General features: G+C 43.4%; 2 protein-coding genes across 3 annotated transcripts; one reads left to right on the plus strand and one right to left on the minus strand.

The window, feature by feature from the left end:
* Positions 1-1,101: 1,101 nt before the first annotated feature.
* LOC136511776 (uncharacterized) lies at positions 1,102-2,617 on the plus strand. The gene is made up of 3 exons (XM_066505805.1): positions 1,102-1,352; positions 1,449-1,548; positions 1,668-2,617. The coding sequence occupies exons 1-3, from the start codon at positions 1,146-1,148 to the stop codon at positions 2,501-2,503; spliced, it is 1,143 nt and encodes a 380-aa protein (XP_066361902.1). The 5' UTR covers positions 1,102-1,145; the 3' UTR covers positions 2,504-2,617.
* A 175-nt stretch (positions 2,618-2,792) lies between these two features.
* Positions 2,793-26,260, minus strand: LOC136511775 (uncharacterized). 2 transcript variants are annotated; one of them, XM_066505803.1, is made up of 11 exons: positions 25,973-26,260; positions 24,212-24,341; positions 10,069-10,324; positions 9,735-9,978; positions 9,509-9,662; positions 9,190-9,408; positions 8,251-8,469; positions 7,899-8,141; positions 7,767-7,820; positions 3,427-3,636; positions 2,793-3,291 (listed from the first exon to the last, which is right to left on the minus strand). In XM_066505803.1, exons 2-11 carry the CDS (start codon positions 24,302-24,304, stop codon positions 3,043-3,045), a joined length of 1,941 nt encoding a protein of 646 aa, XP_066361900.1. In that variant the 5' UTR covers positions 24,305-24,341; positions 25,973-26,260; the 3' UTR covers positions 2,793-3,042. The 2 variants fall into 2 exon arrangements, with proteins under 2 accessions (XP_066361900.1, XP_066361901.1); XM_066505804.1 differs by lacking the exon at positions 24,212-24,341 and having other exon boundaries at positions 25,973-26,258.
* Positions 26,261-27,905: the final 1,645 nt, after the last annotated feature.

Here is a 27,905-nt window from a genome sequence, read left to right on the forward strand (position 1 = left end):
GTTGGTGTAAGGGACCGATTCATGGTCACCTCCAGAGGCGCAACAACTGCTTTTGGGCGTGCCAAGCTGACCCGTTCCTCCTCTTCTTCGTGAGTCAGCATGCTAGGCTAAGAGAAACCCTCATCCTAGCTAGGACGAGTGAGTTTGTGAAATTTCTAAGGGTAGTCAAAGTGGGATAACCTATCTTGTCCCATTCCGTCCTTAGGGCCTGTTTGGCCAGGCTCCTTCTGGTTTTGGCTCCATGCTACAGTGTCGAGGAGCTGGAGCCGGAGGAGCCAAAAATAGTGGCTCATTCGGCTTCCACTTTATTTAGATAAGAGAGAGAAAAATGGCTCTAATAAACAGTAGCATAAACAGTCGCGCTTTGGAGGAGCCCAAGCCCCTGGGAGCTCTCCCAAACGACCCCTTAAGATCAAAGACTACGTAACATAGGCTCTTGGCTCTAGAGGCATGCGTGTTATGTACATAAGATAGATCTGGGTAAAACTGAGCAAGTTAATGAGGCCAGTCTCAGTGGGAGTTTCATGTGAGTTTTATTTGCATTAAATAGGTTGCCACATAGGTATTTTTGATGACATGACAGTGTATTTAAGAAGAAAGAGAAGAATGAAACTCTTATGGCACGATTACCAACTCTCTATAAGTTATGAAATTAAATGTCTATGAAACCATAAAATGAAACTCTCTATTGAGAGTAGCTGTTTCATACGAGTTTCATTTCATTTGGCATGACATGGTAGTATTGTAAGCAACACCATGAAACTCCACACTGAGACTGGCCTAATAGCACGTCATAGGGTGATGGTGCGCCGTGGGCCCAATCAGTCACCATGTCACATTTAGTAGCAGGAATTGACGGTGACGGTGGCACATTCATCGAGGAGTAAAGGCAGCTGGGCTTTGGGTGTGTTGGGCCGAAATCGATCAACTGGCACATTGGGTTTTCCATGAGTTGCGAACAGATCCGTCGGTTCACCAATCATTGATGGCTCTAGAACAATCCCAATCAAACCCTCTTCTGGTGGAAGAGTAGGTAGCTATTATTTATACCGGAATAAGATTTCATCTTTTTTTATTCAAGATATTTAATGCAATGAAAAATTAAAGCACGATTCCCCGTAGGGATATCTACATAAGGGGGCAGCATGCGTATGCGAGAAGGCCGCTCGTCGGCGGCGGCGGCAGAGCAAGCGGCACAGCAGCGCGTGCTGTGGCGGAACCTGCGCTCGGATCGGATGGAGTCCAGAGGCAAGGAGCGGTCTTTGGAGCAGGTCCAAGAACACGATGAACATGTCAGCAAGAAGCGGCGCCATGGAGTCATGGGAGCAGAAACGACAGAATCACTGGATCAGGTAAGCATCATCACTTGTGATTTTCTCCTTTCCCGCGCACGAGCTTGACAAATTTCCCAGCATGCTGTTCTTGGAACAACTCCTGATCCATTCCAGATCCAAGGTAACTCTAGCACCGACGAATGGTGCTCCGAGTTCGAGGCTGAGGAGAAAGTTGCTAGTCAACTACCCAAGAAACCATGTTTAAATCCAGCAGGTATATATATAGATAGATGTATATATACTTCAAACTCGATCGCTAGTCATGCATCAACAACTTTTTTTTGTGATGATTGACCATGCTGTTCGTACTACCTGTTCTCTTTCTTTCTTCAGATGTAATGGTGAACATAAAATCGGTTTCGCTTCTCTCCACTGAAATAAGATCCAGTTTAGAGCGCACCATGCAAGTATGGGGCTACATCAACAAGCTTCTTCGCCACCCCGAATCAAACCAAAAAATCGTGGTTCCTAAATCATACGATTCATGGATAAGCATGGCAATGGGATACGTGCGGCAGGATTTGGACAAGATCAAGGAGCTGATAGGTGCGCCTGTGATGGACAAGGTTGCTCTGGTCGCCAAGATATCAAAGAGCCTAGAGAGCTGGAAAATGCTGTTGCATGGTCATTCCGTCTCAAAGGAGGTATCCAGTTTGATGCGCGAGCTAGAGGATCTGAAGAAAAACCTCTCTGATGATGTCGCAAAAGCCACGAAGCAAAGCGAAGAAGAACAACAAATAATGCCGGGCTATCGGACCACGGAAAATAATTCCCTTCGCTCTGTGACGCGTGGCCTTGCCTCTATCAAGGATTATGATGCGGCCTTGGACTGGGAGAAACTCGTCGGAGAAGCGGAGGAGAGGAAGAGGCAGCGTCTCTCAAAGGTCAACGAGCTGGAGAGAGCACTGCGCCTGGCGCAGTCCGATCTCTCCAAGGAAGAGGAGCGTGAAGCAAACAGAGTGACCTCACGCGCCCGGTACAGCAACATGGTGAGCAGAGTTTCAGAAGCTGTCACAGATCTTGCAAAGCTACTGGCACAGACCAACACCTACTGGGAGGCCATGAGAGGTAGCATCCAAGACGAAGGGATCTCGGCACAGCTGTGGTTCCAGCTCAAATTCGTGGAGTCATGCCAAATTAAAATAGAGGGTGCTGATGATGATGAGTAATATATATAGTTGTACCATAATCAGTGGCATGCATGACTGATTATGATATATGACTGATCGACCTTTGCATACATATCATATCATATATTCTCTCATTTGCACTGAAATGTGATCTCTTCGGTCCTTCCCTTTGCTTGCTGCATTGTCATGGTCTTATGGAATAACTCCAGAGGATTATTATCACTTCAATTATCAATAATGTCATGAATCATGCATACATTAGGTTTATACCAGTGCATTGCAACGGGAGAAAAACATTAAGCTAAAGCAGTACAATAAAGCATGACACTGCATAACAAAACACACGAAAAATGATTGAAAATATTGAACACAATGATCCATGGTACATGCTTAAGACTCGTGAAAGGAGATGCAGTTCTCGATGATCTAGGTGACCGATAGGAACAGCAAAGGCAGCAGCATCATGTGCGATGTGTCCATCGTCTTATTGCTGCGGCACCGGAACTAAAAAGCAAATTAAACTAATGCACTGATGAGATAAATAGGAACAAGCTGCGCATGCCTGGCATTGCTGTAGTTTAGACAGTATAAACACCAATCGAGTAGAGATGTTTGCCAGATCTACCGTGGAACCCCACGATCCTGCTATCCTTATCAGCTTTGAACCTGAAAGGTGTTGCTGGCACATTTTGATGATGTGCATTTCCAAAAGGACCATAGGTTCTGATATTGGTGACAAAAGTAAGACTCGTCACAAGAACATTCCCAGAATGACTCCCATATGCTCCCGATACTTCTTCCACGAACTCAGAAATGTCAAAGCGGATCTGCAGACATTCCAAATAAAGGCTGGAGGGATGAAACTGGCGCCATATATAATTAACTATAGCAGCGCAAGGAGCAACTATCAAAACTAGATTATGCACGTGTATGAATGACAGACAGCATGAGAATTAACACACCGTTTCAATTTTGTCGTGATGGTATCCTTCGCCCCAGGGACCAATGCTGTGTTTCTTCCCAGCTTGGTCAGTGTATGAAAATGAGAATGCGTCGATCAGGCCCAAGTAGCTAATCGTTAGGCTCTCCAGACGCCAGGGCTTTTCGTTGATGTCACGGGCTATACCTGCACTTCCACCCCATGGTCCCGTTTTCGTGGGAGTGGGCAAGATCTGCATCCAAGTGTCAGCAATTAATCATCCAACGCAATGTTACGTCTGAGATAGTGTAAAATGGGAACCAAAATAAGCGGTTACAGAAAAAAGGGTCTCAATGGGCTGGGCGGTCATTCAGAAGGCCTGGAAAAGACATTGCTCCAGAATCTCGTACTTAAGAGAGGGTGATGCAAACTGAGAAAACAATTGGGATATGCCTTGGATTGCCCTAGTGTGATGAATGATTGACACATGTGTTTGAGAGGTTTAGAGCTTCCAGTGGTGCATCACATATTGCATGTGTGTGTCACACACCTAAATATGCCCCCCAAGTCAGGCCGAGCGAGGCCCAGCGCTGGCCCAGGTCGGCCTCGGCCTCTTCCTGCTCGGGCAGGGAGGCGTGCGAGTCAGGGGGCACGGCCGCCGCCGCCACCCCTTGATCCCCTCCCTCCCGGAAGAATCCGGAATAGATGAAAGTGTTGGATAATTTTAAGGAAAATAACATAGAGTTTTGTTTACAAAATAAGATTCTGTTTGCTTAGGAAATAGATCGGTTTTGTTAGGAAAGGAGAAGTTCAAATCTATAAGGACTCCTCTTCTAGTTTGCTTGGGATCCAAGTCCGCTAGGAACAATAAATATAGGGGCAATGTAACCGTTTCAATCTTAAGAAGAAATAGAGTTTTGCTTTTTCCCCTATCCCTCTCCCTTCTCAACCTCAGTTCTCTCTCCCTCCCTCTCCCGCTACCATCGCGCCACTCCTCTCTTCCTGCGCTCACTCCTTCCCTGCCCTAGCTGCCGCCGCTCCCTGCGCCCTCAGCAACAGCCGCAGCCCCCTCCCCCAAGTAGAGTTGTGATAGTGTGCATATGATTATGCTTTAGCTAACCAGAGAGTATTATTTGAGGATGAGGCATGATGGGTAGTGGATGAGTGGTGTGGTGAAGTGCAGGCTAGGCGCTTCACACCGATAGACCATGCAATGCTATGGCTTCGTGCCTATGGACTATGCTATGGTGAAGGCCGAGTTGAGACTTTGGTGCTGAAGGGACCGTCCTTTCCAAGGAGCCATGGGCAATCTGGGTTGCTCACATGGAGAGTGCAGTAAGAAATGTCGACAAAAGAATGATGAAGCTGGCGTCTCCCAAGCCGAGGAGGAGGATGATGGCATTGTGGCACTTGGCATAGGCTGGACACACGCCTACATTAGGATAGTGAAGATGATGTCAGTCAAGTCAAAGAGGAAGGCAAATGCATCTAGGCCTTGGCAAAGGTTGAATACACATTGATATTGGTGAGTCACACCTTGCGTGGTGTGTGGGGAGGTTCGCTAGTTTGGTCCTCAAAACTAGGCATAGAGGACTTTGTAGTTTGGGCCTCAAAACTACTGGTGGGAGGTTTGACCCGTTTGGCCGGGCCTCAAAATTGGGGTGACGAGTTTCATTATGCATGGCACCATCACAAATCTTGCAGTGAGGGAAAGCGAAGTCATGAATATGTTAGGAGCATCGGATGCACCGACAAAAACATGGATTGTTTGTGTTGACGGTATTTGGGTTAAGTGCTTTATGTAAGGGAAATTTGAGAGATAATAAGTGCCTATATATAGTGGAGGTGGATGGTTGGGGAAGCCATCCCTTGGAGGTGTCTATCTCATTTTGTGTGTGAAAGAGAAGGCTAGGATTAAAGGAAGAGATGGAGATTTTCACAACTATTTTTCTAGTATTTTTTATATTTTCCTTTGCATGAGTTATAGGCACAATTTTTTAGTGTATTGAGGTCCTTGGAACTTGTTCATATCATGGCTTCAAGCCTAGCTCTTATCACCCAAGTTCCTCCCTCCAAAAACCTTCTCTAATTGCATGCCTGTTTTGGTGGATTAGTGGCATGGTGGATTAGTGACAACTATTTTTCTATAGTGTTTTAGTGGCATGAGGATCGAAGGATGGTTTCTATAGTTTCTATAGTAGGCCGCACATCCACAAAGGATCGGAGGCTAGAGAATGGACCGTGTGTGGCTCTCACACTAGGCTACATGGGTGATAATGGAGATGACGTCGACTAAGTCAATGACAAGGCTTGGACCAAGTCACAGCGCGGTGCCATGAGCGCTTGGTGGACCATAGGGCCAAGGACAAGGAAGGTCGAACACGCGTCGATATCAGTTAGTCATGTCTGACGAGGCGTGCATGATGGTTTCGTGGTTTTGGGCCTCAAAACCATTGGAGTAGGGTTTGCTGGTTTGACCGGTTTGGTCCTCGAAACCAGGGAATGGCAGACTGACAAATACATGGTGGAATCTCGGAGCTTGCAACTAGGCGAAGTGAAGTCAAGAAGGCACCGTGTCCGTTGGATCGATGGCTAGAAACTTGGAACGTTTTACCCCTAGGGGTATTTAGGTTGAGTGCTTTATGTAAGCGAAACATGGGAAATAGCCAAGTGTCTACATATATGGGAGATGGCTGGTTGAGAGACCAAGCCTTTGGGAAGCCCTTGGATTAGACTCTCATTTGTTAGGCTGAGAGCTTTTGGTTAGGGCTAGAAGAGAGGGAGAGACGAGTGGCTCTTTGATTGAGATTTTTGCCATCAAGCTTTGTGATCTGCTAGGAGTGTCTTGTAATCACATATGGTGAAGTAATCCAAAGATCAAATTCATGCACCACTTGTTCTACTCCCCCAAATCTGAAATTTCTCATTTTCGGTGATTTTCGTGGTCATTTTTGAGAGAATTTCTTGCTTCTTCTTAGGCTGAGTCTTTGGCACATTTTTGGGAGTCTTTGGGATCCTTGGAACATATCTAATCCATGTCTTGTAGCCCAGATTTTAATCTCTTGGTTCCAAGCCCCAAAACTCTCCTTTTCAAGCCTCTTTTGGTGATTTTCTTGGAGATCTTTGAGCTGAAGCTTTTAGGTTGTTCTTGGTTGACATTTAGGTGCTATGAATTCTTGAGAACTTATCTAGCCACTAGTTTTTACTGATTTCCGATGAACACCTAAAAATCATCATTTGGAGTGCTCTTGACAAAACCCCAATTTGAGAGAGTTATTCTGAAATTCTGTTTCAAGCTTTGATGTTTTCAACTTGATATCTTGGGGACAACTTCTTAATGGGTTATTCAAGTTGTGTGCAAAGTTTCAAAAATTTTCAATTTGAATTGATTTTGAATTTTTCTTGGAGAGGATTCTGCCAAAAACAACAAAAAAAACTTGCCAGACCAGTTTGCAAAACTAGCCAAACCGGTTTTCACGACTTTCTCCATTTGAGGTGATTGTTATGGACATGTTATTTATGATGTTTTGACAAAAATTCATGGTATTTGGAGGTCATTTGATTGAGTTTTGACTTTTTCCTTTCCAAGTTTATGGGCTGAAAACAACAAAACCAGTTTTTGAAACCGGCTAAGCCAGTTTTGACTGAATTTGTTCAGATTTTGTCTTTTTTTTTTGCACCCAATCGCTTTCGTATCTCTCCAAACTAGTTTCTTGGGTCTGTATGTCTGTTGTGACTACGAGATCTTGGCTAGTACTGTTGAAAGAGGTTTGTTGGTAACGTTTGGGACATTGCCAACATATTATTCATCTGCTTGGCTTGAACAAATTGAATCCCATTCACCCCTTCTCTGGTCACCATTCCAGGCCTTCACTTATATATTTAGGGCCTGTTTGAGACTGCTATGCTTAAGTTTTCTCAGCTCTACTCCACTAACTCTTTCATAAAGGACCTCCACTCTGGAGTTACGAGAGCAGGTTGTTTGGCACATACTTGGAAAAGGTCTAATATATGCACCGCAATGATTTTTGGTGTATGCCCCTCAATGATGTTCGATATCTTTGTGTAATGGGGTGACAGTGGTGGATAATTTCCCTAACTCCTGAGAAAGTATATACGGAAGTCGAAATCCTGGAGTATCCCTTGAGGTACTCCTTTAAAAATATGGAGCTGGCCTCCAAATCCATCTTTTCCTCGAGCGGAGTTTTAGGAGCAGGAGGTGTTTTTTGGCAAGATAAAGTTGGAGCATAGCTGCAAAATCTGGAGCAGAGCAGTGTCAAATACCCCCTTAACATCCCACGGATATAAAGTTGGTAGGTGGACCAAATATTACAATATATATAATGTTGCTGGTATATATGTAAATAGCGTTAGAGTTCTTACCTGTCCTGGCATTGGGAGGGGCCGACGTATCTTTATATTGCTGGGGCACTGGGTCTGAAAGCAAATTAAACACCTCCATTAACTAAATTTTTGACACGTTGCATGCATCATAGTACGTGCTGTAATTCATACCATGTATACTCCAATTGAATAGAGGTGTTGTCCAGATCTACCATGGAATCCCACTATGCTACTGCCCTCTGCAGCCCTGAAGCTGAAAGGGGTTGATGGCACATTTTGATGATACGGATTTCCGAAAGGTCCGCAGGTTCTGATGTTGGTGACGAACGTAAGTGACATCATAAGAATGTTGCCAAAATGAATCCCATAAAACCCAGATACCTCTTCCACAAACTCCGATGGCTCAAAAAGGATCTACAAAACAACACACCAATAAACGATTAGAAAACCATATAGTTAATTATAGAACGGCATAACAAAAGATCCAAAGACTAGATTATGTACTGCATGCGTACAAACACACCGTTTCGGTTTTTTCTTGCGGGTGACTGTATCCTGCGCCCCAAGGGCCAACGGTTTGTTGTTTTCCAGCTTTGTCAATGTACGAAAACGAGAACTCATCGATTAATCCTAAGTAGCTAATTGTCAGACTCTCCAAACGCCATGGCTTTTCCTCTACGTCTCGTGCAGTACCTGCTTTTCCACCAACTAGTCCACTCTTAATGATGTCACTGGACAAACTCTGCATGGATGTAATTTGTAGATGCGTGTCAGCAATTTTTCATCCAACATAGACATAGATGGACTCAAAGTGAACCCAGTGAAAAATTAAAGCTACAATGGTTTGTTAGTCCACGAACAAAGACGTTAGTATGCGAACAATTAAGTTCAATATCAAAAGATTAGCCATACTGATAATACTCTATCCATCCTATTAGTAGACTTATATAAGGACAGTTCCATCCTAGAAACTATGAGTATGTAGACACTACACATATAAATATCCGTGCCTTTGATTTGCATATGAAACTGTGCATTAAGAGAGATTGTTTCATTCATCAACCTAAACCTTTAAAGATGACGTGGCACCTTTGGAAACCGCTTAACGAAACACCCACTAATATGGCCTAAACATTTCTTCCTCTCTCTATTCCTTAATTCTAAATCATCATTTTGCTTAGTTGGCACTCTAATTAATAACCATAATAGCTTCTGAGTTTTGACTGCCCTTTGTCTAAAATAGAGTTGGGACTGCCCTAAGATTACTTTTAGTCAATTAATTTATTCTCATTTAGCAGTCGCGACTTGTCAATTTTTGCTGCCGCATGTTCCCAACAAGCAGGCCCAGCTGGTTTGACCCGGGAGTGATCATGGACACTATTTATCTAGTGAGCTATACCATTGGTAGTTTGGGCCCAGTATATGTTGCCATTTCTGTGTACTTGTATTGTTTCAGATATACCTGATCCATGAGAAATTGTGTGTGATTGATGGATTCCTCCAGAAACCTTTTTTCAGTATCCTTGAGGATACGCACGATCTCTGCTACAGTAGGCCTATTGTTTCTTTCACCATCAACACATTTCATTGCTATTGTAATGCAGATATCCACTTGGTCAGATTCTGTTGATGCGCATGGTGATGCGGTTGCATTTATCTGTTTTGTCCAATCCATATTTACCTGTACATTCAGAACATAAAAGTGGAATTGAAAATGGAGGGATAATATAGTACTACGCAAACGAAAACTATTCTTAGAATCAAAGGATTGTTTCCCATACCTGATCAATAAATTGTTTTACGTCACCCATTTGACAAAATTCGTCATAACCCGTAGGTCCAGCCATTACCTCTATCATTGTAACCCCTAAACTGAAAACGTCATTCTTGGGCGAGATCATTTTTCTATATTGATACTCTGGCGCCATGTATTTCCTGCATGAAAGAGAAATATTCAGAAAAAAGTCTGGACCTGAGAAAACATGTCAAGTCAGGAAGTTCACTCACGTCGTTCCTGTAACACTTTCTCTTTGTGTGACATGGGTACTTGCTCCGTGGAAGAGCCTTGACAATCCAAAGTCTGCAATTTTGGCAACCATATTGTCGTCCAGCAATATATTGGCAGGTTTCAAATCCAGGTGAAGAATTGGTGTTCCACATCCTTCATGGAGGAAATATAAGCCCTCACAGACCCCCTTAATTATATTGAAAAGGGTGCGCCAGTCACGATCGCAAGATCCATTGTAACAAGCTAGTAGAAAATGAGAATAATATTGAAGAATTTATTTTTCATAAATTTTTGTTGCAAGAAAGCAATAGAATTAAGTTGAAGTGTATTTACCTGTTAGATACCTGTCTAGGCTTCCACCCTGCAAGTATTCTAAGCAGATAGCTCTGTATGTGCGCTGAGAGAAACGTAGTTTGCCATTGTATTCAACATGTTCTTTATGCATTTCATAACAATAACCAATTAACTTTACAATATGTGGATGATTGATACTCAAAAGATTACTAAACTCATTCTCAAATTGACTCTCGTCAGCTCCAATTATCTCGTGAAGCAATTTCACTGCAATGTCCTCCCCATTGTAAACTCCCTGTTAATTAGATAAGATATGCTTAATTAATACATGATGTTGTGGCATGCTTAATGGTTCTCGTATAGGTTGATGCATGTCATGTATGGATGGCAGAGAAGATTAACAGACCAGAGAATGTGTATGCAGAAAAACATGCATGAGATTTGCCTAAGGCCAGGAGGCAATCTAGTGGAACGATTCTCATACATCTTGCTCTGATTTCATGGTGACATGTCTACCTACCATAGGAATCTCTCAAAGTTTAGCTGTTTTAATTTTTCTAGTCCAACCTGGTCAATGTGGAGGACCAAGAATAAGATGGCAATAAAAAAACCTTCACTAACAGTCCAAGTGAGGTGACCTTTTTTGGTCTCTGCTTGCTGCATAAAGAGTTGAATCCTAGTGTCAACCATTTCATTTTTTTTAATTGAAAATGTTGTTTACTAGGCTGCTACACCGGCCCCTCGGGTAGTAGTAAGGAGGTGGGGACCACAACGCGTTGAGCTTGTACAGGACATGGCCGGTGGGATCGGGTCCCCAGGGCAAGCTGTGTCGGTCTGGGCCTTGGTTAGTGAGAGAGGGAGCGGTTGCCTTATGTGAGCCTAGCAGGGTTAGTACGGGTGTGTGTGTAGGTTTAATCCAGCTAGATGTTAATCGATTGCAATCGCCGTCTCTCCTCGGGTATAGACGATGCCACTTTGCCGTTGTCTACCTTAATAGTAATGCAACTGTAACCATGGAGGAGAAAATTTTGTTATGGGAACTTGATAATCTGATTGCTTACCACTTGCTTGAAAGTAGTTTTAGGTGCAAACTTAAACTGGTTAGGTAATAAACCTACACATGACTAGTAAAATTTAAATATAAGGACTTACTTCTAGTAAGCTTTCATAAAAGACAAAAGAACCAGCAAACCAAAAGCCCCATGCATATCCTTTGAGAGTTGGGAGACTACTCCCACCTTATTCGGGCAAGTCTTGTTGAGTACACTTCATTACTTAGGGTTTTACCCCCAATTTTGTAGGTGAGAGCATGGAGTAGTAGTAGGTCTTCATCTCCTTTGGGCCTTGCAGCTTGGTCCAAAATGGAGACCTTATGTTGCTGTGGTGGTACTCTCCTGGTGGGCACAGCGAGGGTGTCACATGTATCGTTGTTTAGTTAATTTACTTTATGTTGTGTAGTGGCATGTAGAGGCAAAACACTTGTCATTCATCCTCTATATGAGATGATGAACCCATGTGATGTATGAAATGTTCCTACGTTGTAAGTTTTATTCATTTGTTATGGATTCTGGCATAAATCATGGATTGTTTCGAGTTCTCCCATGGTGGTGTGCTCGATACACTTGTTTGTTTAACTAGGTCTATTGGGTACTTAGTGCTAAATGGATGGCGAGTATGCTTGGATTGAGTTTTGTCAGGCAAGTCTGCCACACAATCATTATGACTAATGTGTGTTTTCCAGCGTCATTACTTAAGTGAGGTCACAATGATGATTGATGTTGGGCAACTATGGTTTTCATGCCCTATTGGTGGTATCTATGTTGGTTTTTAAAGGATGAGCGCGAACATTAATGATTGTCTAGTTCTTAGTGTCAACGACATTGAGGGACACTTACAGTAGTGATAGGATCTTTGTTTTCTCCTTTGGCCTACTATAAAGGGAGTATGAATAAGTAGCTTGACCTGGTTAAGTCTAGTAAGTGGATATGATGGACACTTGTTAAACTAGCGCTATGTAGCACAAATGAAGCCCAAGGATCAATGAAATCAAAACCAAACTCAAAGGTGTTTGAAATGGATGGGTTTGGAGATGTTTACGGTGCATTGGAGTTCCCTGGAGTTGCACTAGAGTGTGCACTGGAGTTCCCCTATAGTGCACGGTTTCAGACAGGAAACGATTTAGTTGCACCTTGGTGTGCATCAGAGGTGTCACACCGGATCTTCTTTACAAAGAAGGTTTTCTGGTGTCCTAGCTGAGTTGTACTCATTAGAGGTGTCCGATGTGCATCGGAGCTATCACACTGGACAGCGACTCCAATATGTTTTTCAAAGGGGCTGAGAACCCACTGGATCCCTCCGGTGGTCCACCAGAGTGCCTGTACAGTAACAGCTACCAAAACTCTCTGGTGCTCATGTTTTTGCTGGGAGGAGGAGCAACGACTAGACTTTGGGGTTGGCCCTAAATATACCGCTCTATCTCATGATTAGAACTCTCTCTGCATTCTAAAGATACACCTACACTTGCTGGTGTCCAAGAGAGAGATTTGGCCTATGGAGTGATTGAGATTTTCTAATTGAAGATGAAGGACTAGTGCTTTGGGAGTAGCAAGTGTGCATCCACTCTTCTCATTAGGCTTAGTTGGGTCAAGTGAGAGTTTGTGCTTGTTACTCTTGATGATTGGCATCACCTAGACGGTTTGGTGGCGATCGGTGACTTGGTAATCTCTTAGAGGAGCTTGTGGGAGGCCCAAGTTGGTGTAAACGATTGTTGGTGATTCATCGTGCAGGAGTGGCGAAGAATTAACATAGAGAGAGCACTTTGCGCGGATCAAGGAGGAGCAATACCCTTGAGCATGTGCTCCAACGATGACTAGTGGATATTGCAGACTATCTCCAATGCCTTAGGGAAACATCGCCATGTTCCTAACACTTCTCCTTACTTTTGAGAATTTACTTTCATGCAATTACTTTGTTAGAGTTACCATGCTGAACTAGGGTTGGAAATAGTTTCAAGACTTTGCGTGGTAGGCTAGAAACACTTGTGTAGGCACTATGGTGAAATTGGATAATAAACGATAGATTCTAATTGTTTAAAACTTTTAGATTATTAGTCCAATTCACCCCCTCTTGGGTATCTTGATCATTTCAACACAGAAAGACATTGATCTATAAGTTGCCCTCAAGTGCTTCATAATAGATCATTGTGGATTTGTCATGAAGATTAAGGAGATTTTCTTTGCTTCTACATCTACAGCATCCACATCTGAGGTAGAAAGCAATGTAAGTGTGCTTTTATCCTTGAAAACCATATGTTTGATCGGTCTGCCAATATGTTTTTTTGATTGCAAAAATCTTTAGTCATAGTCGTAGACTATAGTTTAGATAAGTGGGAAGGGAAGAAATCTACACTCTTTCTAGTTTCTAATACTTTGCCTCATGATGAATATAAGAGTGGATCATCAATGGTTGTTGCTAGTCAACTTATGGGATGTTGTTCAACAATTACAAACGGCGACGAAAGGGTATACACAAAGTAGTCAACTCAAGTTATGCAATTCATCCATTGAGGCCGAAACATCCAATTTAGTGTTAGTGCCACACATCAATTTACAACACCCCCAATTGTTACTTTACCTCCTATTTCGGCTACGCTATGCCAAATTGACGTGTTAGATAATTTTGTGCCGCCATATACTACTATAGTATAACTCTGCCTATGTTGTCTCAACATAGTAGGTCCTAAGCCCTGGTAAAGGAGCAGGGTTGTGATAGGTGTGGTGAGCCAACATTAAATCTAGCTATTCTAATAGAGATGAAACCCAAAAGAAAACCGTTGGGGTGTAACCCTCTTAGCGACGTGCCATATCAGAACCTGGGTATGGTGTTAAATGGGTAAGGGCTAGGTCGGCACCCCCTTGGTGACGCGCTGTGTCATGATCTGGGCATGGTGTCAAGTGAGCAAGGATCGGGTCGTCGCTTCCTTAGTGGCGCGCTACATCGGCGCCCGGGTGTAGTGAAAAATGATCAAGGGTCTTCACATATGAGTCAACGGGTACGAAGGGTAAGGAAGCTAGTTGAACCAACTAGGATCCGTTTAGGTAGTTGGAATATAAGGTCGCTTACAGGTAAGTTAAGAGAATTAGTTGATAACGTGACTAGGAGGCGTGTAAATATATTATGCGTTCAAGAGACTAAATGGAAGGGTCAGAAGGTGAAGGAGGTGGACAATACAAGTTTCAAGCTTTGGTACACAAGGACAGTCATGAATAGAAATGGAGTAGGAGTTTTGATTGATAAGAGCCTCAAGAATGGTGTGGTGGGAGTGAGAAGGCAAGGAGATAGGATTATCTTAGTCAAGCTTGTCGTTGGTGATATGGTCTTGAACGTAATTAGTGCGTATGCCCCCCCAAGTAGGCCTCGACGAGGGTGCTAAGAGACAGTTCTAGGAAGACTTAGATGGCTTGATTAGAGCTGTACCTAGTAGTGAGAAGCTTTTTATAGGAGGAGATCTTAATGGGCATGTAGGTACTATAAGCACAGGTTTCGAGGCAGTTCATGGAGGTTTTGGGTATGGTAGTAGGAATCGGGAGGGGGAGGAAGTTCTGGACTTCGTGGTAGCTTTTGACCTGATGATAGCCAACACTTGCTTTAGAAAGAGAGAATCTCATCTAGTGACCTTTAGTAGCGGACAACACTCTAGCCACATTGACTTTGTCCTTGCAAGAAGAAAGGACAAACGAGCATACTTGGGTTGCAAGGTGATACCAGGGGAGTGTGTTGTTTCTCAACATAAGCTTTTGGTGGCAGACTTTCATTTTCAGGTGCGTACCCGTAGGGATAAATAAGCTAAGATTGAAAGAACAAAGTGGTAGAAACTGAAAGGGGAGACATCAGAGGTATTCAGGGAAAGGGTTATCAAAGAGGGCTCTTGGAAGGAAGAAGAGGACATAAACAACATGTGGGAGAAGATGGCAACCAACATTCGGAAGGTGGCCTTAGAGGTGTGTGGAGTAACCAAAGGAAGTGGAGGCGAGGCTAAAGATACTTGGTGGTGGAATGAGGAAGTCCAAAGGGCTATTAAGGAGAAGAAAGAATGCTATAGACGCTTGTACCATGACAGGAGTGTGGACAACATAGAGAAGTACAAGGTGGCAAAGAAGACTGCAAAGCGAGCTATAAGTGTGGCAAAGGGTAGAGCGTACGAGGATCTTTACCAACATTTGAGTATGAAGGAAGGAGAGAAGGATATTTATAGGATGGTTAGGGTTCGTGAGAGAAAGACAAGGGACTTCAACCAAGTTAAGTGCATTAAGGATGAAAGGGAGTATCTCTTGGTGAAGGAGGATGAGATCCGACATCGATGGCAAGAGTATTTTGACAAATTGTTCAATAGTAAGAATACGGACAGAACCTTTCAGTTGGATGACTCTTTTGATGACACTAATAGACGCTTTGTGCAGAGAATTCAAGAATCTGAGGTCAGAGAGGCGTTGAAAAGGATGAAAGAAGGTAAGGCAATGGGACCAGATGGTATCCCAATCAAGGTGTGGAGATGCCTCAGGGACATAGCTATAGTATGACTAACCAAGCTGTTCAACCATAGTTTTCGATCGAACAAGATGCCTGATGAGTGAAGGAGAAGTATATTAATACCGATCTACAAGAATAAAGGGGATATTCAAAGTTGTACTAATTACCAGGGAATTAAGTTGATGAGCTACACTATGAAGCTATGGGAGAGAGTTATCGAGAATCGCTTGAGAGCAATAACGCGGATCTCTATGAACCAATTTTGTTTCATGCCCGAAAGGTCAATCATGGAAGCCATTTTCTTAATAAGACAAGTTATGGAGCAGTATAGGGAGAAGAAGGACCTACACATTGTTTTTATTGACTTGAAGAAGGCTTATGATAAAATACCAAGGAATGTTATGTGGTGGGCTTTGGACAAACATAAAGTCCCAACGAAGTATGTCGGGCTCATTAAGGACATGTACAACAATGTTGTGACTAGTGTTCGAACAAGTGATGGAGACACGAATGACTTCCCGATTAGGATAGGACTACATCAAGGGTCAGCTTTGAGCCCTTATCTGTTTGCCTTAGTGATGGTGTGGGAGTACGGCCCCCAGTATCCACAAGACAAGATATGGGCTGCACCATCAGAGGTGGCGCAGCCCACAAGATCAAGGCGTGCACGGCGCTGCTCGGCGTGCACCGCAAGCTATTATATAGTACCAAATAGGATACTTTCCTTGTAACCCTACCCCTCTAGAGTATATAAGGAGAGGCAGGGGTCCCCTAGTGGACACGATCGATACATCTCAATGCAATACATCAGAACACAGGATGTAGGTATTATGTCATACTAATGGCCGAACCTGTCAAAATCTTGTATCTCGGTGCTTGTATTGCCATCTCGCTCCTAATCTCGCTGACCTCTACGACAAATCTACCATCGTGGGATACCCCTCGGTGGACTACCGAGCATCTTTTGTCGACAGTTGGCGTGCCAGGTAGGGGTGTGCGCTTGATCCATGGCGAGCCAGATGGACCTCAAATCAACAGCGCGTTCTCGTCATCAATCTCGTGGAGATCCATGCCGGTCCACGACAACGATTCATCGCTGGCTACACCAGCCCCCGCAACAGCAGATCTGATCTCAGAACCATCTCCGAGGTCGCCTTCACCAACAACTCACCGCCCGCCAGGTGCTCACCGTCAACGCCGACCAGATAATGCCATACGTCGCCGACCAGACTTTCTGTCTAAAGCTAAGTCATGTTTTAATATTTTTATAAATATTCTGCAATCTCCGTATATCATCATAATGTTTCTCCATGTTTGCTCTCCAAACGATTTTCTGAACCCCCGAACAGTCATGTTGATGCTCGGACGCCTCCAGAGACGGCCCTGTCTCCGGCTCCTCCCTACACGTGCATGAGCGTTTGCCCTCTGCGTTATGGGTGGTCGGCAGTGGCTCCTTAGCGACGCCTGTTCCTCCTACACGTGCACGGGCTCCGTGCTCGACGTTATGGACTATGGGCTAGCTAGGGCTAGAGACTCAGCTACACACTAACTGGCCGGGCGGTTTATATTAAATATAAATACATCTTCGCTCCAACTGATCGCCGAGCTACGTACGCTATTTTTTTCTCTGGCGTTTATATATTTTTACATCATGTACTACCCGTTCTACATATTTGTATTGCAGGATCATCGTCCAAGTGATCGGATCACCTGGTGCTCGGACTTCTCCACCGATCAACTGGTCAGACCGCTAGGTTCATCGACTTCATCGCTGACCAGTTGATCGGACTGTTCGCTTGTCGCTTCTACTCAATGCTCACTTCGCCGCCAACCAGTTGACCGGACTGTTCGTCGCTCGTGCTTCGTCGCCAGCTACGCCGATTACTCCTCAGTGCTCGGATTCTTCGTGCTCGAGGACTAAGTGATCACACTTCACCTCACGGATGTCGCTAGCTACGCTGGGGACTCCTCGGTGCTCGGACATCGCCAGCGACGTCGGGGACTCCTCGCTCTTCGGTGCTCGGACATCGCCAGCGACGCCGAGAACTCCTCGCTCCTCGGTGCTCGGACATCGCCAGCGACGCCGAGGACTCCTCGCTCCTCGGTGCTCGGACATCGCTAGCGACGCCGGGGACTCCTCACTCCTCGGTGCTCGGACATCGTCAGCGACGTCAGGGACTCCTCGCTCCTCGGTGCTCGGACATTGCCAGCGACGCCGGGGACTCCTCGCTCTTCAGTGCTCGGACATCACCAGCGACGCCGGGGACTCCTCGGTGCTCGGACATCGCCAGCGATGCCGAGGACTCCTCACACCTCGGTGCTCGGACATCGCCAACGACGTCGGGGACTCCTTGGTACTCGGACATCGCCAGCGATGCCGGGGACTCCTCGCTCCTCGGTGATCGGACTTCGCCAGTGATGCTGGGGACTCCTCGCTCCTCAGTGCTCGGACATCACCAGCGACGCCGGGGACTCCTCGCTCCTCGGTGCTTGGACATCGCCAGCGATGCCGGAAACTCCTCGGTACTCGGACATCGCCAGCGACGCCGAGGACTCCTCGCTCCTCGGTGATCGGACATCGCCAGCGACGCCGGGGACTCCTCGCTCTTCGGTGCTCGGACATCGCCAGCGACACCGGGGACTCCTCAGTGCTCCCTTGGTGGTCGGATCTTGCTATGTCTCATCGGTGTGCTATCAAGCTGCTCCACGCTGTTCGGATCAGGGTGCTGATCTTGGGCAGCACATCTGGGGTCTTGATATGCGCATGTCGGACGACGTCGGCAAAGCTTTCAGACTTCTTTTTCTTTGACCCTGCTACAAGATTCATTCTTCATCTTCCAGCAGGCTCGGGGACTAAGTGGGCACACTTCACCTTGCAGTGAATGTGCGTTTTTCTCATCTCGAGGTTACGCCCAGGGACTGGCTGTCAGCTCGGCTGGTCTTCTACTTTCTGACCCTAGCACCACGTGACTACGTCACCTACTGTTAGGCTCGGGGACTAGCTGTGGGGGTACGGCCCCCGGTATCCACAAGACAAGACATGGCCCGCACCATCAGAGGTGGCACAGCCCATAAGATCAAGGCATGCACGGCGCTGCTCGGCGTGCACCGCAAGCTATTGTATAGTACCAAATAGGATGCTTTCCTTGTAACCCTACCTCTCCAGAGTATATAAGGAGAGGCAGGGGTCCCCTAGTGGACACGATCGATATATCTCAATGCAATACATCAGAACACAGGATGTAGGTATTACGTCATACTGACGGCCGAACCTGTCTAAATCTTATATCTTGGTGCTTGTATTGCCATCTCACTCCTGATCTCGCTCACCTCTACGACAAATCTACCATCGTGGGATACCCCTCGGTTGACTGCCGAGCATCTTTTGTCGACAGATGGATGAGGTCACAAGGGACATACAAGGGGACATCCCTTGGTGTATGCTTTTCGCGGACGATGTAGTGCTAGTTGATGAAAGCCGGACAGGAGTGAATCAGAAACTAGAGTTATGGCGAGAGACTTTGGAGTCCAAAGGTTTTAGACTCAGTAGAACTAAAACTGAGTATATGAAATGTGACTTTGACACTACTACTCGAGAGGAGGAAGATATTAGTTTGGAAGGTCTAGTAGTGCCTAGGAAGGATACCTTTTGATATTTAGGATCAATGCTAGAGAGAGACGGGGATATTGATGAAGATATTAGCCATAGAATCAAAGCAGGGTGGATGAAGTGGCGCCAAGCATCTGGTGTCCTATATGACAAAAGGGTACAACAGAAGCTAAAAAGCAAGACGACATGTTCAACAGATAAGTGTCGCGGAAATACGTATGTTGCGTTGGATTTGCGGTCATACAAGAAGGGATCGAGTTCGGAACGATGATATACGTGATAGATTAGGGGTAGCACCAATTGAAGAAAAGCTTGTCCAACACCGGTTGAGATGGTTTGGATATGTCCAACGAAGACCTTCAAAGACACCGTCGCGTAGTGGAATCCTAAGCTAGGATAGTAACGTGAAGAGAGGCAGAGGAAGACCTAAGTTGACTTGGGTAGAGGCAATAAAAGGAGACTTAAAATTATGAAATATACCCAAAGACTTAGCCTTAGATAGGAGTGCTTAGAAAACAGCTTTTCACGTGCCTGAACCGCTGGGTTTTAACTCTAGCATGCCCCAACTTGTTTGGGACTTAAAGGCTTTGTTGTTGTTGTTGTTGTATATACTACTACAGTATATGAGTCTGAAGTTGTTCCTGTTGGTTTTGGAGTGCCATATGGTCTTACGGCCAATGAGTGACTCAAATATTATCTTAAAACATCTCCAAACAAAATATATATTGCCTAATCTGCCCAAATCTCTCCATAAAGAACAATGACACATACATCACAGCCTAGCACTTCCTACAATTAAGCAAAGTTTTTTTTGAGATTACAATTAAGCTAAGATTTGGCCACATGGGATGAATACTTTACAAAATTTATGAAGGATATAACTAACTTAATTCAAGAAAACCTAGGAGCAGAACTAAAGCCAGGGAAAGTATTCTTAATAGAAATCATATCCGTGCTACTTTGATTCGGCTGCTTACCCCATCAGGTGGAGAGTTCCTGAGTCATGTCAACTTTAATGGAGAGGATAGCAAAACCACCAGTGGAGCATATAAGTCAACATCATGCACAGTTGGGAGAAGCGAGTTCAATTGAAGTGGTTAAAATGCACTTGTTTACTGCAACAGTTTTTCTTTCATGGTTTTCATCCTTAGCTCCTAATTGTATTTATGCTTGGGAACAATATATTAGAGCATCAATTTCACGGACTTTTATAATGGAACTAATGAATTGAAATTGCACACGGCGGAGATCTACAAGGAAATCCTCTACCTTGGGCGCTTAATGGCAGATATTTGGAAGTAGCACCTAAGTCTGTGGCAAGAAGTACAGAAAGGTAACAATGACCGATATATCATATCTGTAAATATCACCCTTAGAACAACTTTTGCTCGACGTATTCTGTTCTAGCATCACCCTTAGCTTGTTTATGGCTGTAATATGTTTTTAAATTCACAAAATTCACCTAAAACAGGACAATATATGTTGACAGATGTTTTGAGACAATTGGGCTGTTTCGACAAAACTGGCATAGTCAGAGCGGTTTTCTCTGGTCTGAGTTGAAGTTAGGACTTCGTTGTAGAATATAAGTTGTAAATGATTCATATCAGGATAGGACCACTCTCACCTTACAAATATAAATGGCCACGACGGATATTAATGTATCCAATTGAATAAAAAATAATACACATCTACTTCATATCTCTCTCAAACCCTAAATTTTTCCACATGTATATTGTTCTGCAAACTTTTCGACATCCACGAGTTATGCCAGTGCGGCCATAGCAGTTAGCTAGGTAGGGATTGGCTCTCATTATTGCTGGATTTGGTTTGAGTGACATCAAACTGAGGGCTTGTTTGATAGCAATCGTGGACTAAGCTTTAGTCCCGTAAACTTTAGTCATAAGGTATCCGAAATAGGTGGATTAAAAGTGAACTAATCCTTAGTTTTGAACCTAACTAGTAATTAGTTTATTAGTTAGCAAATATGAACTAATATGTACTACGAGTCTTTGTCCAGAAAAACTACTTACTTTTTATCCATGTATCCAAATAACATTGGACTAAACTTTAGCATTTTAATTATCAAAGATTATTTAGACATTTCTAGAAAACATATATACTAGAAAGACTGGCGTGGCTTTGTCGAGCCATGCTTGGAGCAGACTAGCTGCCCAACCCATTTTATTCTTTTGTATGTCCAATGTCCTAGAGGACTTCAATTGTTGATGGCTTGCTATTCTAAGGAGTACTCTATTTTCTGGCTAGCTTTAAAGGCACACCAATTTGTGGCGTGGGCTGATTGAATTGGATTATAGTAAGTGCTGAGATTGTTCACAGAGATATTCTTTTTTTTTTTTTGCAGTGAATCAGTTCACAGATGTTGTATCAGTAAGAGAATGATAATTTATTTTGTTGGGAGTATGGATGTCATAGATGATTATAGATTCTTGTTTTTCTCCTGAAGACCTGAACTGAGTGAACTTTGCTTTGAATGAGATTTAAAAGTGAAAGCACTCAACAAACAGAGTCTGCCAACTCATCCACTGCTCTTTGAATAGACTGGGATAGTATGGTGTCATTGGGGAAAGAGAACTGAACATGGACTTAAGTAGCTTTCCGTCACTTGGCATGTGTGAATGAACAATCACACCCTCATCCTTTTCTCTATTACTCCCACTATATATAGAACTACTATCCTGTAGCTGGCTACAGAATAACTTATTCTGTAGCCACTTTGAGTTATGATAATTACTATGTTAATTTACGAGATTATAGTAACTCCTTACTAAGTGGTTTAATATAACGTTATGGTAAATATCCTCATGTATTATAGTAACCCAACTATCGTAAATATGTATTGACATTATGGTAAATTAGTATATAAAATTATAGTAAATGGAGGTGGCTACAGAATAACTTATTTTGTAGCCGGCTACTGAATAGCCTCTCCCTATATATATATATATATATATATATATATATATATATATATATATATATATAGAACTACTACTCTGTAGCTGGCTACAAAATAACTTATTCTGTAGCCACTTTGAGTTACGATAATTACTATATTAATTTATGAGATTATAGTAACTCATTACTAAGTGGTTTACTATAACGTTATGGTAAATATCCCCGTGTGTTATAGTAACCCAACTATAGTAAATATATATTGACATTATAGTAAATTAGTATATAAAATTATGGTAAATAGAGGTGGCTACAGAATAACTTATTCTGTAGCTGGCTACTGAATAGCCTCTCCCTATATATATATATATGGCCTGCGCGCTCCCCTGCTTGCTCCCATACCTCCAGGGTCATGCTGCGCAGCGCGTCATGGTGCGTCGGGTTGTTTGGCCAGACACGCGCGTTATCGTGTGCTAGGGCAACGACGCTGGAACTACGCCGCCTCCACACCCCGAGCCTCGCGCACGCCTCCTCAGCGCCACCTCTAGAGACTGCGCAGCGCGTCATGGTGCGTCGGGTTGTTTGGCCAGACACGCGCGTTATCGTGTGCTAGGGCAACGACGCTGGAACTACGCCGCCTCCACACCCCGAGCCTTGCGCACGCCTCCTCAGCGCCACCTCTAGAGAGAGTTACTATATATATATATATATATATATATATATATATATATATATATATAGTAACTCTCTCTAGAGGTGGCGCTGAGGAGGCGTGCGCGAGGCTCGGGGTGTGGAGGCGGCGTAGTTCCAGCGTCGTTGCCCTAGCACACGATAACGCGCGTGTCTGGCCAAACAACCCGACGCACCATGACGCGCTGCGCAGCATGACCCTGGAGGTATGGGAGCAAGCAGGGGAGCGCGCAGGCCCAGTGGTGCAAGAGGCGTGACCCCGGCACGCAAGGGTCCTCAAGTCGCCACAGTATGTGCAGGCCCTGTGGGCAGGAGGTGGCGCAGTCGGTCCATGGCGCTTGGGCAAGGTCACCTGCAGCATGCTGCCTCGGTTCGTTCTATCCGTGGCGGCGGTGCTAATGGCCGCTTTGTCGGTGAACTGCATCCGCTTCGCCGGGAGGGGGGCACTTGAGGACGGAGGAGCGGAACAAGCAGGTAACATGGTTCAAAGAATGGAATGATTTGAGTGTCCTGACTTAACCTCTAGAGAATGCAAGAGCTCAGGGAATGTGTTGCCGGCTCGATTCGGTATGATCAGTCTGAGGTTTTTCTGTTCACGTGGCCGTATGAGGTGCGAGTGTCTCTGGTGCACGTTTCGTCTTGTAAAAGATTGTAAATGCAGATATCTTTATAACATATATATAGTTATTGGTGTACCAAATACTACAATGTTAATTCTTATTCCCGCATATACCCCAACCCTTTGGGTCTTTCATGCTTCACGCATGACAATCCATGTACCATCACAAGGGCAATGATAAGCTAATTGATAGCTAGCTAAAAATTAGTCAAAATTAGCTCAAAACCATCAAAACACGAGGACTAATAGACCCTAAGTTTTTAGCTAAGTCTTTAACTAGTTGTTAGCCAACTAGCTAACCAACCTCAGCTTACTATGTTAATTTTAATTCAACTAGTGACTAGCTCCAGCTCATCTAAATACACCCTATAGTAATACCCTGAACATTCGCTGGTGTAAAAATTCTATCGGATGGCATGTAGCGGCAGCTTTGCTCTTTCTTAGGGCAGTCTCAATGGTGCATTGATGATGGTTTCTATCCTCATTAAATGACTTGCCACGTAGGCAAAACGCTAATATGGCAACGTAATTAATGAAGAAAGAGAGCAAAAATCATAGAAATGGTTTCTTCATGAAGAAACCAGGTCTACTCTTGACCTAATGCACCAAGAAACCATGAAATCGCCATTGGGGAGAAACCACCAGTTTCTAGGGAGCTCGTGTCGCACTCCCATTGGAGGAAGAAGATAGAGTTGAGAGAGAGAAAGAGAAAATAATTATTACTCATAGAAACCATGGGTTGGAAAGCAGTATTTTTTTTATGCGGTATCCTATGTTATAGAAACTACTAGTTTCTTTCATCGTGACTGCCCTCAACGTACCTTGAAAACATGTCCGTACCCCCCATTTCCAATCTTCTGCTCGTCAGAGAAGTTATTGGTAATTTCCCGTAGGTTGTGAAGCTCTATTCTCATTGTTGTAATAGTTCAATGGTGCAAGGTGGACCCTTTTCTGCATGCACAAAAACATGTATATAAGCAAAATAAGTATTGCTAGTCAAGACTATATATATTTCTCCAAGGCTGTTCCCTCGTATAAAAAATACAAGTTCACTGGAACTGCGTCACGGCTTACGATATGACACATTGAATAGCAATTCAATTTAGATGTTTAACATAAATAAAAAAAATCCTTCTTTTGAAGGTGAAAAGCATCACTGCAGGTTTTAATAAATCTAATGGGGTGAAAGTGTTGCTCACGGAGTATGGTGTCTAGAAATGCCTGAAGAAACCTTTGACTCATCCAATGCTAATTGGTTGTCCTAAATTCTAGAACAGATGAATCAATGGCATTTCATATGTTTTGATTCCAATTCTTTTTTTGATAAATAATTTTCAATTAAACCACATCTACCCCGATTAGGTAAAAGGTATACTATACTTTATTTTTTATTTTTAATTTATTGCTGATGTTATCAATGTTACGGTCCATGTTATTATTTTCGCTGTATCTTAACTTTATTTTCTCCTCGGCTACTACTTTTAGCCTATTTTGGATTAGAGGAATTTTTTCTGTTTCCTGTGTTTTTCCTATGAAAATAAACTCCTGTTAAATTTCCACGTTCCGAAGGGGACCTCAAGAAAGAGAAGGCGGGGCAAGAGAGGCAAGAAGAAGTGGGAGAGAGAGAAAACGAGAGGAGTTGGAAAAAATGGCAAAGGATGCAAAAGATCGGCACCCCTCGCTAGGCCCTTGCCCCTGGGCTGCCTATGCGATTGAGGCTCACTGTGCACAAAAAAAAAACAGTAGGGAGCATGAATGGAAGGAACTGTGGAAACGTGATAAAAAAAAAGTGAAGGGCTAGACAAGAAGAAGATACGGGTATCTAGTTGCTGATACTGTACTGTTTCCTATATCTACCATGAAGTTGCTTCCAAAATAAAAGGTTGCGGTTGGGTATGATCATAATCCATCTACATAAAAAATAAGAATATTTAAAATATATATATATATATATAAGAATGGTAGCAGGCAGAGAGAGAAGGCTGTCCCATGGCGTTGGAAGGCATGAAGAGAGCTATGAACTATATACTCTCTGTCTTATATAGTTGAAAGCACTACTCCCTAGCTCGGACACTAAGATCAAAGAGTGAATTAACTTCTGCTAATTAGAGCCGCTCTAGCTCGATCTGCATCCAATTTACTGACATGAGTCCATGACACATGCGTGCACATGCAGAAACCGATTGTCCAATTAACTTCCACATGAAATCAACTAAGGTAGGTGTTGTTCTAGCTAGCTGCTAGCCACACACTCTTGATTTTCTGGGCAATGCAAGCGTACACTCACAGATGCATACACGCATGGAAGCGGATGAGTCAATCTGGCATCGTATTCATGTTGCATGCTCATGTCATGTATATATGCAAATCTAAGACTTGGCCGCCCTGTATTACAGGACTAGAGAAAAACACAGTTGCGTCCTCTATTATCTCTAGAGAATGGGAAGAGTATTCGAAGAAACAACTATTGAAAATGTCCCATGAAATAACTCTGCTATATGAGTGGTACCCTTGACGCTTCCCAGGACTATGTATAATGTAAATAAATTAATAAGCACAGTGTTGGGGGCGCTTGAACTTACGTGGAGATTGCCCCTGAAGGAAATGAGTGGTCTGCTCCTTGACGTACGAGGAGGAAGCCCCCATCTAGCAGCTTGTTAAGGGTTTGTTTGGCACGGGTCCTCCCGAGAAGCTCCTCCGGAGGAGTCGGAGCTTTAAAACGGCTCCGACTCCTCTATTTTTTACTAAAAAACGACTCCTCTAAGAAAATGTTTGGCAGGGCTCCTCTAGAAAAACCAAAATCAGAGCCGAAGAGAAGCCCTGCCTAACCAGCCCTAAATAGAGGCCGGTGAAGCTCGCTGGCCTGGCCCCGATGTCTTACGATTGATAAACAAAGTACTAGGTTCATTGACTTACTCTGATCTAAGAGAAAAGGCTGTGTCAAGAGGGACCCAACCCAATGGATGTCGACATTGATCGATCCTCCGACCAATAAGCATGCAGATCTCGCTGTGCCAGTACCAATGGATGTCGACATTGATCCTCCGACCAATAAGCATGCAGATCTCGCTGTGCCAGTACCAATGGATGTCGACATTGATCCTCCGACCATCGTGAAATAAGACCAGTTTTTTCATTTGACTTTCATTTACATTAAATATGTTGTCGCATAGGGTTTTTTTTATGATATAGCAGTGTATTTAATAAGAGAGAGGAAATAAGTTTTATGGAACTCTCTTAACACGATTACAAACTCTCTATAAATCATGAAATTAAATAACTATGAAACTCTACTATTAAACTTTGCGTTGAGAGATGGTGTTTCATTCAAGTTTTATTTCATTGTATATGACATGGCTGCTTTGAAAACAACGCCATAAAATTCACCACTGAGATTGACCTAACTCAATAGTTACCATAGTCAGACCAGGTTATACTACCCGTGGAATTAAATAAGGTAGCGTTTGGATCAGGGGCTAAAAAATAGCCCTTGTTTTTGCGTACCAACTAGAAAGATCAAATGTGGGCTAATAAAGGCTAATTGGTGATTATTAGAGTCCATTAATTAGCCCATGTTAATCTATTTTTATAAGATAGGCTAATTTTTAGCCATAGGATCCAAACAATCCATAGCCTCGAAGGCCCGAACCCTGAAGGCAGGCCTTGTCATTTATCAAGTCTTTCAATCAGCGACAACAAATGGAAGAGAGTTTAATATGTATGCTTGCATAATAAGTGGATAAGCCAATCAGAAGGGGCATGCAAAACGCCAAAACCTAATAGCAATACTATAATCTCTCTGTAACACCCTAAAATTTGCCACTTTTGAAAATAGAGTTAAAATGATTTATTTATGAATTATTGTACACATGAAAAATAGGAAAATAAAAATTTTCATTAATTTAAAATTTATCATAAGGTAGAAACGTGTTTGTTGCATTCATGCCGGTCGCACCTCGTGTTTCTATGTGCAAAATATGTGTTTTTGTATACGTTTAGGAGACGAATATCTATCTCTAGGAATTTTCCAGCTTTTTTCTGGAATTTAATTCCTACCTCCTTCACCTTAATCTTTATGTTTTATGTTCCCAACAATATTTTTATGAGCCCCAAATACTTTATTTGGGTTCATCATGTTCCAAAGTGTCTCTGAGAATTTTCTCCAAATTTTAGGAGGTCTCGGAGTATTTTTCATGGCTTAAATATTAATTTTGGACTTTTCTAGAATTATTTTATCCATAAAATTAATTAATTCCGAAAATAATAAATCTCTCATTTATCCCAACGCTCAAAGCCCATGTGCAATAATCCTAATAAATCCTAAAGGCCCATGCATTTATTTACTAATGGGCTTTAATGTTTATTTAGGCCCATTAATAAATGTGGAGGGAGTAACATCAATTAGTATCATATCGTTAGTTGGCGTGGATGTGGGGAGTTTTTCTTCCTATATATATCAACCAATCCCTTGGGCAAAGCACACCAAAACTACCGTAAGGGGAGCCCCTAGTTTGG

This window comes from Miscanthus floridulus, chromosome 16 (assembly GCF_019320115.1).
Source record: "Miscanthus floridulus cultivar M001 chromosome 16, ASM1932011v1, whole genome shotgun sequence".
NCBI classification, from domain to species: domain Eukaryota; kingdom Viridiplantae; phylum Streptophyta; class Magnoliopsida; order Poales; family Poaceae; genus Miscanthus; species Miscanthus floridulus.

Excerpts from the sequence above, each read along its gene's own strand:
- LOC136511775 (XM_066505803.1), bottom strand. The coding sequence starts at position 24,304 with ATGAGAATAGAGCTTCACAACCTACGGGAAATTACCAATAACTTCTCT. Across the intron at positions 10,325-24,211 it reads GGTACGGACATGTTTTCAAG|GGAGTTTACAATGGGGAGGA; the intron begins GTACGTTGAGGG and ends TCTAATTAACAG. Across the intron at positions 8,470-9,189 it reads CACAATTTCTCATGGATCAG|AGTTTGTCCAGTGACATCAT; the intron begins GTATATCTGAAA and ends ACATCCATGCAG.
- LOC136511776 (XM_066505805.1), top strand. The coding sequence starts at position 1,146 with ATGCGTATGCGAGAAGGCCGCTCGTCGGCGGCGGCGGCAGAGCAAGCG. Across the intron at positions 1,353-1,448 it reads CGACAGAATCACTGGATCAG|ATCCAAGGTAACTCTAGCAC; the intron begins GTAAGCATCATC and ends GATCCATTCCAG. Across the intron at positions 1,549-1,667 it reads ACCATGTTTAAATCCAGCAG|ATGTAATGGTGAACATAAAA; the intron begins GTATATATATAG and ends TTCTTTCTTCAG.